The following is a 12,925-nucleotide window of genomic DNA, read 5'->3' as shown; positions in this document are numbered from 1 at the left end:
AGGGAAAACGGTTAATAATTCAATAAAACTTTTAAAGTTTATAATACTGTAAATTGACTCAGAGAGGCTTTGGTAGACCCACCTCAACTTTGATCCCTGCTTGGAAGCTAATCCCATCTGGAATGGTCGTTTGAAAGTCAGCTATGGTGTAATACTCTTCCTCGACCTTTGGTGGAACGGGTGGCTTAGGTAAGTTTGCACCACGTGGCTGTGGAATAGAAGAAACATACAAACAGATTAGCTGTTAAACTTATGGATTCTATGAGTTTCTGACATCAAAATGTTACGTCTTACAATGGTTAGATCTCTGCGTGGAGGAAGTCCGTGTCTTGATCCCACTTCTGTGAAGGGAAAAGGTGTAGAATAAGGATATATGTATGTGTGTAAGTGGCAACACAATTACACTATGCAAAACCAGATTTTACTGAACAAAAAAATGAAAATTGTAACTTGTAAGGTGATCAACTAGGAAGGGTGTTTTTAACCTACTTACTAATTTTGTTGTTATCAGAGAAAATAGAGAGCCTGTTTTCCTTCTGGTTGTCTCTTGCATTGTTCTGCAGGTTCTGTTTGGAAACCCCTTCCAGGTCATTTGTACTGGCATGAGCTGCAGCGCCTGCTGATTGCCTTTGGCTTTGAATATCAGACTTTTTCAGGTAGGAGGCCGGAGCCCAGCCCTCACGGCCTTGGTACCTGGATTGGAGTAACGTAAACACTGAGTGGCATTAAATGAGACACATTTCTACTAAACTTAACAATGTAAGAATAAATCAGATTTGTTCATGTAAATTACAATAAGATATAAACTTTTGAATGATTTTTATTGTTAGTCAAGTACGCTATTCTAATCTATGATTTTAGATCTTAAACATTCAATTGATGTTCCTGCAGCTTGTTTTCAGAGTCAAATATTTATTCACTCATTTTCATGTATGATGAATGATGACTTCATGTAATCATCATTCTTATAAAATAATTACATAAATTATCTATATATTGCATGAATGATGACTTCATGTAATCATCATTCTTATAAAATATTCTTATAAAATAATTACATAAATTATTTATATATTGCATGAGCATAGACATCATGTTCTGAATTTATTTACAGAACTTTCTAAGGTCCAGAGTGATTTCCACATTTCCGGATGTGAACATTAGTTAATGACTTGCAGGAATCAAACTCGTTTTATTACCTGATCTTCCACCAGCCTTCCAAGTTCTTCTGAATAACCTCGACTATCATGCCTCTTTCCAGGTCGATCTCATCCTGATCTCTGGCTGAGTATGGGTAAATCACAGAGTACTTTTCTTCTGTTGGAATAAAAGCACATAGTGTTACATGTAAGAACAGTATCAAGTAAAAAAAGAAAATGTATCATAAAAGTTGGAAAGAAAATCACACACTTGCATATCTGAATAAAAGCAACAAGAACCATCTCTGATATTTCTGTTGCTGTGAAATTGGTTGACTTATTTCTGAACGCTTAAAACCTGGCTTTAATTATGAGAAGACCAAAAGACCCTTCCTGATAAAACTGTTAAAATTTAAGTAAAGAAAGTACAATCTCCAATCAACGTAATGAGGCAAGGCACGAGGAGCATCTTGAAAAAGGACAAAAAAGAAAAACTTACAAATACACAACACGCAAAACAGACACAGATATTCCACAAATAACTACGCTACAGGACAAACTGAGGAGCAACAACCAATTTAACTTCAATTATAAGTAATTGCTAATGTACTAAAAATCAAGCTGTTATCAGTGGTTCTTACTATTAATTAATATGAGTACATTTTGTATTTCAGTTATGAACTGTATGTCAGTTTTTAAAACATACAGAAATGAACAAACCAAAATGCATGAATTTATTTTGCATGCCAGGATCACTCATGCAACACACATGCATCTACAAGAACAAACATGGCTGGGCAGGCAGAACACACACACACATAAAAACACACACACACACAGGCACACACAAACATTCAGTTAAAAAAGGGAGGAGGAGGGGTTGAAAGAAAGGCGTGCGCTCCACCTTGCCCAAAGCCTGTGCTGAATAGATCCCCTAAAGTTCTGCGCCGACCCACGTGCCTTGGCAGTGACCAGAACCTCCGAGGCACTGACATCCCAGCACGGTAAGTGGGGCAAAATAGGAAGTAAGCATTACAAATGGTTTACGATGATGTTTACATTTTAACTATAAGTAGCATCAGTTCTGATAAACCCAGAGCAGTGTTTCTCAAACGTTTTCAGGCCGAGGAATACTTATCCCACTTAACAAACACTCATGGACCACCTAATTTTATTTGCCCCCCCACTGACACATCTTAATATATACAACCTGAAATGAAAATATTAGTCTCTTAACTCGTTGTATTTGTTCTAATGTGAAGAGTGGCGCCATTTTGTAAACATGACTGGTCACAATAAAACCACAAATAAGTCATTTTGAGTTATTTACAGATTCTGAAAGTATGGACTCTAAGCTTTCTAACCACAAACGTTCTTTACTAACAATGTTCTGTTCACCAGTAACCTTTTAGGGCTATTTGGAATTTAGAACCATGAAAAATATACTTGTGTTGCATTGTCAAAAACAAGCGGTCAGTAGATAGCTCAATATAAATTATTTTATTTTAGGTGTTTTAGATGCAGTTAGTCAGCGTGGGGCGCAGCTCTGTTCACGGTCTCGTCACTGTCGTATCATGTTCAGCACATCCATAGGCCTACATGTGCATGCCTGCAGCTTGCTATGCATCGTAAGCATTCAAAACCAAAAGTTCTGCAACTCACCCTGAGAAACTTTCCACTGGTATCTTCAGGCTTATTTTTTGAGTGACAATCCTTTGGTAAGCTAACTGTAGCGTCGCACTTTGAGCTCACATTACGGCAAATAAACGCTTGTTTACATGCACATAGTGGTCCACAGGTGGTACCAGAAAAGAGTTTGAGAAAGACTGATCTAGAGACTTTATTCATTTACTGACAAACTCTTCATCGTATGCTTACGATTTTCATCCATCCGTTAAAGAGACAATATTAGATTGTATGCCCCTGCTAATTTTTTTCTTCAAGCTTTTTAAAAATGACCATTTCCACCAGACTTTAAATTCACTTTTTAAACCAAACAATTGCTATTTGGTCATCAATGGGTGATAGCAACTCCTCATAAGTAAAGCATGATAGTAACAGTCAGAAAAAAAATCAACATGTGGCTCCATTTGGAAATGATGCTGTTTAGCTTTTGGGGCTCAGAGTAGAACATAAAATCAGCGCTCAGACATGAACTTTTATGTACCTTCTTCTCCTGGAATTGTGAAGTCGTCAGGGTCGTCCTGAGCCTCCAGGCAGGTGGCGGGAACCCAGCCCTGAGCATCGTCTGAGCTCACAAACCACCAGCCTAAATCAGCAGAAAACAAACACATTAACATGCAAATGCATTTCCTAAGACTAGGACTCCCAATTCAAAAAGTTTACATTTAGCACTCTCTTTTCCTAACAACTGTTACTAATGAGCAACAAACTAGCAACCTATGAGCAATCAGCAGATAATGACACTATATGAAACAATGGAGAATAGCACTTGCCAGATTCATTTTTCTCAATGACTTCCACTGTCTGACCAACATGCAGACTGATTTCGGTGCTTTCTTGTTTCTCATAGTCTGTTACTGCCACATATTGTTCAAGGAAGAGTGCGTCTGCAGAGGTGGGGTCTCCTATTGAAAGAGCAGAGAGTAACAGATTCATTTGATTTCTTCTCCTCTTTCCTCCTTTTAAAACAGGATATACATGAAATCTTGACAAACTATAAAAAAGCCTTCGCTCAAAACCTCCTCTTCTTCCCCAATCTTTAGTAAAGTCAGCTAATATGCTATTAAAGAAAAGCCCTTGAACTTGTCAAGATAAGATTGCATCTCTGTGCTTTGGGGGGTTTGACATTTAAAGGTTTTCTCTGTCATTGACCAGTTGCTATATGCCCTTTTCAAAATGTCAGATTATAAACGGTTCACAAAAAATTTGCCAAAAATCATAAAAAACCAAATATAACTGTCAGGTGAAGGTTTTATGAGTGCAAAAACTTTCAGGTGAAATGAGCGAAGGCTTATCTATGGTATGGGTATCTGTTTAGCATGAGATGGATGAAGTATATAATTAGAAAGATACAGTGAGCAAAATACTGAGCCAACAGTGGAGCAGAAGGGACATATGGAGGAGGACGGTGTGATTGGAGACGGTGTGGGAAGTTATTTTAATCATTTACATGGATATGATTTCAGTGAAGACAACCAAACACACACAGGACCCACCACCAATGTTAGCAACAAATTAGCATCAGAAAAATCTACTTCCACAAACAAGCGTTTGAAACTGGGAACAAGTGACAACTTAGCTTAACATGTGAATGTAAATGTAATTCTAATAAATGTCATTTTCTCAGTAAGAAATTCAAATAGTAACCAAATATTTATTTACAGCAGAACTGACAGCTGCTAACCTAGCTTAATACTGCAAACATATTTAATAATAATGTGTGAATAAAAAGTACAAAAACAATAGCTTACAGTTTTTAATATTTTATATCCCCAAATGCATTTGGTGTATAAACATTTACAGCAGTAGTTGTTTATGAAGATTAGCTAAAAAAAAAAGCCTACCATTTCAAAAAAGACTATTTCAAAACTACTAAAAATGTCCATCACACCATTTCTAAATGTTTAAAATCATTGTAATATGATGCCACAAAAAGTCAGGTGGAGTTTTTTTCTGTCTGAGCATAGAGTAACAAAGCACAACATGCTTAAATAAAGGAATTTAGGTAATTTTGTTTCATTTTTGTGTAAATGATACCTTAGCATTTTTAAAAACAAGGTTATTGTACCATGAGAAAGGTAGGGAAGTACCTAAATAAAGGTTATTTAGCTAAACTGCCATCTGGATACTTGCCAATCGAAGCATAGCAAAGCTACAATATTCATCTGGCACATTCGTAATACATCATAACCCATCACGAACATTCAAAATGGCCAAATAATAGCGATTTTTTTTACAGTCTGTAACACGAAACAGGAAGACAATGATTCTTTAAATCACCAAATACATGATTTATTTTTTTAGACACACAATGAGCCACAAGCCTTCAGCAGAGCCACATCCCACCTGCCCAGGCCTGGCAAGGAGAGGGGGAACACACCACTAGCAACCCACCGGGTTACACACACAGCACGGCAAAGCATGACAGTGTGTTTACTACCTCGCTTTAGGAAAGTAGTCGCTCTCTCCACAAACCCTGATGAAAAGGAAAATGAATGGAGAAGAAAACTGAAAAAAAATAACATGGATGCAACTTAAGAACAGTAGGTCACTGAGGGGATATAGAAAATGTGAAAAGGTAGAGAAAAACAGCATTCAAGATGGTTGCTTTGATACAAGTGCTTTGACCTGCAAAAAAAGTTTAGATAGAAAATGTTGTGATGGAATAGTTGTTCCAAAGAAGACAAATAATCCTAAACCCATTTATTTGAATAAAACTGCCACTAGATGGTGCTAAAGTCAATTGTGTTAACCATTCATTTCCATAAACTATTTATATCCAAATACTATTTTACAATTCCATTTACTTTTATTTATAATAAAAGAAAATTGCTCAATATTCAGTAATATAAGTTTATTTTTATTCCATACACTTAAAACATGTAAAATATGTAAGCAAATAACACTTTCATAAAGGGGTCTTACCTGACTTCTTCTTTCCAATGGGCTCCCTGTTAAACAGAGACAATGCATTACTTCAAAAAGAAAATGAAATAACTTTACAAAAAAAAATTCACATTAAATTCATATAATGTATAATGCCATTGCTGTAAATTGTTTTATATTAAAGCTTTTCTAGAGTAAACTGAATCCTAACAATTCTATTTTTGATCAACACACCGATGTTTAAAAAGTAGACAGATCACTTACAAGAACATGTGCTATACAAAAAATAGTTTCTAGATTTATCTTAACTTGATGCAGCAGACACATTAGAGGATGTTTCCATCTACAACCAGACCAACATGTTTAAAGATACACTTGAAAAACGAGCTCTAATATTTGGCTCGATGTTAAATTCAATACAGCATCTGCTGTGTCTGCTTTAGACATTAGCCAGATAAATAGGGCATCACTCCGCAGCAGCACTCAGGAGTTGATTCAGGGACCAGGCAATAAAAAAATCACTTCTGGCTTTGGCTTTGGATTTCTCTCTTTGTCTACCTCTCCATCTTTCTTATCTAAACATTTCTCCAGTGCTTTATTGCCTTCCATCATTTCAACTTTTCCACTTCTCATTTTTCATGTCTGCCTCTCTCACTCCGTCATCGCCCATTATAATTATTCCTGGGGATCACTCCTTACACATTTTCTTGCATTAATACAAATTTTTCTCTCTCTTTCTCCCTCTCACAAAGCATTGTTTGATCAGTAAAACTGCTATATTATCTGGAATCAATACAATTTTACCCATACGACTTCTAATTGAAGTACTAAAAAAAGAAACAAAAAGGCAGCCAAAAAACAACAAAACAAAAAACCCACACAGGAAACAGGTCATAATTATTATAGGAAAATCTGTCCACAATTTTCATTATATTATTTTTTTAACTAAAGTGAGACTATGCTCATATACAAACTGGGCAGTCAGGAAATGCTTCCACAGAGCCGGTTCCAGGACTGAGTCAGGGTCCAGGAACGGATCAGTTCCACCACTGAGGCTCAGGCTGCTCACAGAAAACAGCTACTATCTTAACACAAACTCCTTGCAGAGCAAGACAAAATCATCATTTATGTCAGAAGCTGTGATTGGAAATCAAAAACACATTTATGTTAGTACTACAAAGCTAACATCTATCTTCAAACAGTGAAGACCATATTGTGGCAGGAACAGGTTCAGGTGGGAAACCCAGACATCTAAACACGCTGCAGCTACACCTATGTTCTAGTAAATTTGAATATCATTAAAACGTTAATTTAAGAAGTAAAACTCACAAATTATATAGATTTATTCTATGCAGCATTACATTTATATATTTATTTCTATTAATTTAGATTAGTATTACACCAAATCAAAATACCACATTTTGTTTCTTCAAAATGTTTAATATTACATAAGACCAGCAATAGTACAGAAATGTTTGTCTACTGAAATGTATGTCTATGGTCTGCACAGTATAATTAACCTAATACTTGTGTACCTTTTCCTCCCACACTTCTTTCTTCCACTCAGTTTTACTTTAATTGTCAACTATCTGGGAATATACAGTTATATTATAATATAATCTAGGAATCAGCTTTTATGTTGCATCCTTTTTGTGGAGGATGTAAATACTGTATGTCCTTTAAATAAATTAGTCTGTGTAATGTGTTTTATAAGAGTTGCATTTTCTGAATTGAATTACCTACTTTTTAAATTTAATCCAAATATATCGGGAGAAATCTGTAAATAAACTTCAACATTTTTACAATCACTCTAACCCTATCTATTAAATCACTAAGTCCTTTAGTCCTCCACAGTTTTAACTTTTTCTGCCGTAGTCTCACTTGTTTTGCAACACTTCCTTTTCTGTTTAGATTTCTCCTTTTCACAGTGATCTCTTCTGGCGTTATAGCCATCTACTTCCCCTTTCCAGCCAACTTCTCCTGTTCCTCTCCTCCCTCCTGCACTTAAGGAAAAAGTGCAGGATTGCATGTCATGTCTTAGTAGAGTGGATTTATAGGCTGTGATAAATCTTCGCCTGGCTACTGTGTCTGCACACCAGCCTTGTTGTCAGAAAGCCAGACAATAGGCTGCACTAATACAGGGCTGTAATCCAATTTCAATTAAGACAAACCAAGGACCTTTCTATATTCGTCTTCCTCAAGTACACTCCCCATGTTTCCTTTCTCGCCTCCATAGAAATAACTGGATGTTTTGTATGAAGAGTAAGGCGGAACGTTTTTGGCAAACTCCTCAGAGAGAACAGGAGACAAGAGAAAAAAGAGCGAGACGTCTGAGGTGTCTGAAAAACACAAATCAACAACCTGCTAGCAAGTTTTTGATTCCTTCACATTCAGAAGGTATGTGTGATTTAAATCAGAAAACTGTCAAGAACATATTCCCTCTTCAAGTGGTTCTAAAAATATCACTTCCATGACACGTATTTGCCTTCTGCTCAGTATATCTGAAGTGAAGTTATTCCTCTGCCTCCTTCAATAAAAGAGAAAGAAGAAAGCAAACCTCAAAATGACTTCCACATTATAGATGGCAACACAGCAGGCTCATTTAACATTCATTCCCCACAGCAGCTCGTATTGATTGTCCTTGGTCAACAACCCCCAGCTGTTCACTCAGTGTCACTTCACAGCAGATAGTCAGATCCAAAACATGAAATAAAAACTATGCAGCTTTCTGTTCGTTTACATTATACGATATATTTCCATGAGTTTTAAGAGGATAACATGGAGGAAAACAGCAGATGCCCAAGGACCAGAACACAAATCGAGTGTTCTGATGATCCATTGTTCATGTCACTACTGAAAACAAAAACTTTAAAAGGTTTACTGTCTATATTATGGAGAGAGCCTTTCCGAAATAAAATTAGGACTTCAAAAGACCAAGCAACATGCTGTAAGTCAAAGTTTTTAATGAAATAAACACACAAGTTGTGTGTCTTCTGCTGCTGCACCTTTATAGCATACTGCACAGTTGATGTCACACAGATAGTTTCTGTATGATAAAATTATACAGAAGTGATGCCCCTCAGACTCATTTTGTACCCCACAGAGGAACAGAATGGTATTACAATCCTGCTGTTAGAGAGACCACTCTAAACTAATTACTTTAAACTCTAAGCTAGTTTAACATAGAATAATCCAAATGTTAGGCAGAGCAGAGAGAATCTATACATATTCCACCTTCCACTCTGTTTGTGGTTTTACTGCTGGCCCATCATATGGATATTGATGTAAGTCACAAGAGTATTTGTCTGTTTCCTGCCTGCTGAGGAAACTTCAACAACACACATCAATGTTTGATGATGTGGGTCAAAACTAACAACCTAGGTGACAACTGTTGAGAACAAACATATCAGTGGTCGAAATGAGAACTTGACCTCTCATTTAAAGGAGCTGGTAATCTTTAATTTATTGAAACCCAGATGTGTGTTGTGTTCTGGTATTTTGAGCCCATTAAAGTCATTCAGTGCTGAATATGACTAAAAATGTTGAGTTAGATTTAGAGAGACAAAACGTGTTAGGAAGCAGCCTGCAGTCTCAGCTGGATTATGCTGGAGCTGCAGCTACATGCTAAAGTGCTAACTCAGCACTTGAAACAATGACTAAATGGGTTTCTACTGGGAAAAAACCCAACAGGAAGCAGAGTGACATTATGAAATCACATTCATTAGAGGGTGTAATGAATGCTCATTACCAACAGAATGGGTTGCAAATGCACACAGGATATGGCCTGAGCCACAGAAACAGTCTTTTTTCATTGTTCATGAGTTCATGTCTGAGCTGCTTACTCTTTGGGTGGGTTGAGGTCTTCAGGTCTGGTCTCAAAAAATACTCGGACTTCCTCACATTGGGAGATGTAGACTGGCAGCTGGATCAAAGCCTACAGGAAGGAAAATTAGAAAAAGACATGAAACATATAGTTTTACTCTTTGTGGATGACATTTCTTTGTATATAATCACTAAAAGTAAACAAGAAGATGAACTGAAGATTTATAAAATAGCATTCCCATTTAAAGCTATGACATTTTGGAGATGAGCGTTATCTTATGATGGGGGAGGTCCAGTTTGGTTTTGGCCCTCCAGCATGGATTTATGCTGAATTATGGTGCTAGGAGAGCTTCTGCTGCTGATCTACTTGTTATTTTTTTTTGCAAAGTACCTGGAGATGACATGGCACCATGTAAATAAACTGGACTGAATTGAATTGCTGTTAAAATATTAACACTTTAAAACATGTTGACAGAACTTGACTGAACTAGTTCTTTATATTGTAATATTTTGGAGTTGCCATATTCTGATCTGTTTAGCATCTGCTTTGGGATTTTGGTTAATTCTACGGTTCAGTGTGTGGTACGTTCATTCACTTTTTTTCACAAGACAAGAGTCTGCCTTTTTAAAATAAGCAGTGAAGCAGCATTTTGTGTTTTGTATTTCACTTATCCTTCTCTTTGGTTGTAAGTCTATATCCCCCACTTCCAACAAATCTGTGGAGGATTTCTAACAGCAGACCGTTTAGTCCTGACAATCAACTTTAGATGAAAAACAAACACCATTCAGTCTCTGTTTACTGCTGTGTCTCCTTCTTGCCATCTCTCACAGCCTGTCATGCTGTCACTGAAATCTTTTTTTTATTTTTTCGCCATCAAAATGCTGTTTTATCATCTAACCTTTCACTTTTTCACCATCTGATGGGCAGCGGTGAAGCAGATAATCACCTCAACAGCATGACGACGAAGAGAGGAAACAGTTCTGCTGCCAACAGCTTGGTGCATGAGGACTGTCTCTGATTTCAGATAAAGCCAGGCAAGTCCTCCATTTGCAGGCAAGCCGGAGCTCAGTGCTATCCATCAAGCTTCCCCTGCTGCTCTCCACCTCTGATTTTAATACTCCTAAGTGTTTCAGTTTTGTCCTTCAGAGGAACAGTGTCAACCTCTAACAACGGCTGTCATCCACTGACGTAAAGTCAGGGCTGATGTGGAATGAAAGCCGAAGGCCCAATCCGAGTGTCCTTGTCGCATCTGCTGCATTGCTGCATTTGGCTCGTCGTAGTTAAAAGCAGCCGTTTGGCTTGGACTCAAACACAGACTGCAATTCTTGCAACTGACAAGGCACTTTTTTCTTCTTTACAAAATATAAGCATGCTTATGAGCACATACAAGAGCTTTTATACACAGTGCATATCTCATAACCCTGAGTAATGGCTTCATTTGTAAAATACAAAAGCCAAGTATCTCATTTTAAATTTGCAAGAGGTTTTCACCAGGGGAGGGCGATAACATTACATCCTGCAGGTGCAGTGCCTCAGGTCAGAGTGCACTGCGAACCAGTTGTCCTCTCTTTGGATTTATTTATCTCCTGGAGTCAGTCTGTGGCCCGTCCACTCATTATGATTCTCCCCAGGGAGGAGACAGGAGAGCGGCTCAGCGTAAATTACATTAAATGGACTTTATGGATGTTCTTTGCAGGGGGGCCCATTAAGGTAATTGTGAGTGCTTGTGTCTGTGCGTGTGCACGTGACAGTGAGCATGTGCGTATTCTCCAAGCAAAAATATAATGAAATTGAAAGAAATACTTCTCATGAGGGACAATGCAATGGGGCTGTATGGCTGAACAGTAACTTTTTGAATTTAATTTTTACAATCTGTTACATAAGGTAAAGTGATAATGTAAACTTTTTGCAAAAGTATTATATATTTATTTATTAATATGATAAACCAACACAAAGTAGGTAAAAATTAGTGATAGAATTAATTGGAGGCCCATGGTAACTAGAGCAGCTGCAGATTCATAGTTCAGGTTGGGAAATGTTTTGACCAGACAACTGTTAGTCATGCACTCCTCAAGTCTATCTCATGTGGTAGAGTGACCAATAAACATTGTTGAAAGAAGAGTTACGGAAGTTCTGCTTGGAGTTTTTTGAAAGTCACGTGGAACATGTGTAAGAAAGTCATCTGGTCAAATGAGGAAATATTAACATTTTGGCCTCTATTACCTTTAACATATCACTAAAACATAAAACTTTGAGTTGGCATCATCATTTAAGTAGGTTTCTTTATAGAACCATAATCCTGGACTGCATGTGTTTTTGCTGTGCTGTGCTGCGCTGTGCACTTCACCAGAAGAGTGCGGCTGTTACTGAAAGACGGGTTTATAGCTGATCCATTGAACACGGCGTGGAGCCTAAAGCCTGCTCAAACACTGTTGGCACCTTTGTGCGCCACCAAACTGGATGACTTGGAAGGTGTTTTAAGGAGCAAGTTCACCTATATGAGCATTTATATGAACCCCTGTGAGGACTATGTTTCTTGGGAGAATACCACATCAAGGTAGGCGTCAAGTTTAAAAGCCACAGCGCTTGCACAAACTCAATGCAAACTGTAAATATGACCTAATATTATGTTTTTAGAGGTGTGCATTAAGCATGCTGTAAGAATGATATATCTTTCTGAACGCAAAGTTCATACACACACTTGTTGGTTGAGAGTGTGTGTGTTTACACCTCACACACACTCGACCAGCACTTGGCGCTTGATAAAGTTCATGTAGGCTATGTGTTTCCTACATGTGTGTGCTATCTGTTAGTGGGCTGGTGGTTCAGCCTGTGGAGGACCTGCCACACTCCTCACACTTTTAGGCATAATATCAAATTCCTTCTCTACCTCTGCTACACTCCAGTTAGACAGATTTCAGTGTGTGGTCACAGAGTGGACCTGCAAACACGTGAACAAATGCTACAAGGCCAGCTTAAAACCAATCACAATCATAAAACCAATTTACAATTTACTGACATGTATTTGATAAGTACATTTCATTTGTGAACAAACACAAAGATTAAACTCATAGCATCCGACTGTAGCTTTGATAACATAACAACTATAAAGACTGCTATTTGTACTTTCACAAAGTAAATTTGCCAGCTCCTTAAAATCTTAAATTTAAATGTTAAACATTTTAAAATCATTTTTGAAACAATTAAATCAAATTTAAGTGTTTTTTTCTTTCTCAATAACTAAATGTTAAAATTCTAGATCTAGGAGATTCGGCCAATCATGCACCGTTTTGTGCTGTGGTACTACATAAAATATCAATAGAATACACTCTAGTAATCTTAATGCAAAAAAAGAGAAAAGATTCATGGGGTATGAATACTTTTGCACGATACT

General features: G+C 37.3%; 1 protein-coding gene across 5 annotated transcripts in view; it reads right to left on the bottom strand.

Annotated features, from left to right (window-relative positions):
• Positions 1–12,925, bottom strand: part of sh3pxd2b (SH3 and PX domains 2B) — a 35,999-nt gene that overhangs the window by 4,184 nt on the left and 18,890 nt on the right. Inside the window, exons 5-14 of one of the 5 annotated variants that reach the window (XM_007562049.2) lie at positions 9,551–9,642; positions 5,748–5,773; positions 5,263–5,298; positions 3,596–3,727; positions 3,307–3,408; positions 2,044–2,127; positions 1,200–1,317; positions 494–693; positions 295–341; positions 83–208 (exon numbers count right to left, since the gene is read on the bottom strand). In XM_007562049.2, the coding sequence (XP_007562111.1) occupies positions 83–208; positions 295–341; positions 494–693; positions 1,200–1,317; positions 2,044–2,127; positions 3,307–3,408; positions 3,596–3,727; positions 5,263–5,298; positions 5,748–5,773; positions 9,551–9,642 (963 nt within the window). Of the gene's footprint in view, positions 1–82; positions 209–294; positions 342–493; positions 694–1,199; positions 1,318–2,043; positions 2,128–3,306; positions 3,409–3,595; positions 3,728–5,262; positions 5,374–5,747; positions 5,774–9,550; positions 9,643–12,925 lie in introns of those variants that run through there. The other 4 variants (XM_007562051.2, XM_007562050.2, XM_016676384.1 and 1 more) reach the window with 4 other exon arrangements.

The sequence above is a fragment of the Poecilia formosa genome, unplaced genomic scaffold, assembly GCF_000485575.1.
Source record: "Poecilia formosa unplaced genomic scaffold, Poecilia_formosa-5.1.2 Scaffold133, whole genome shotgun sequence".
In the NCBI taxonomy this organism is placed as follows: domain Eukaryota; kingdom Metazoa; phylum Chordata; class Actinopteri; order Cyprinodontiformes; family Poeciliidae; genus Poecilia; species Poecilia formosa.
The sequence above is the reverse complement of the archived record's forward strand: the minus strand, read 5'-3'. Positions and strand labels throughout refer to the sequence as shown.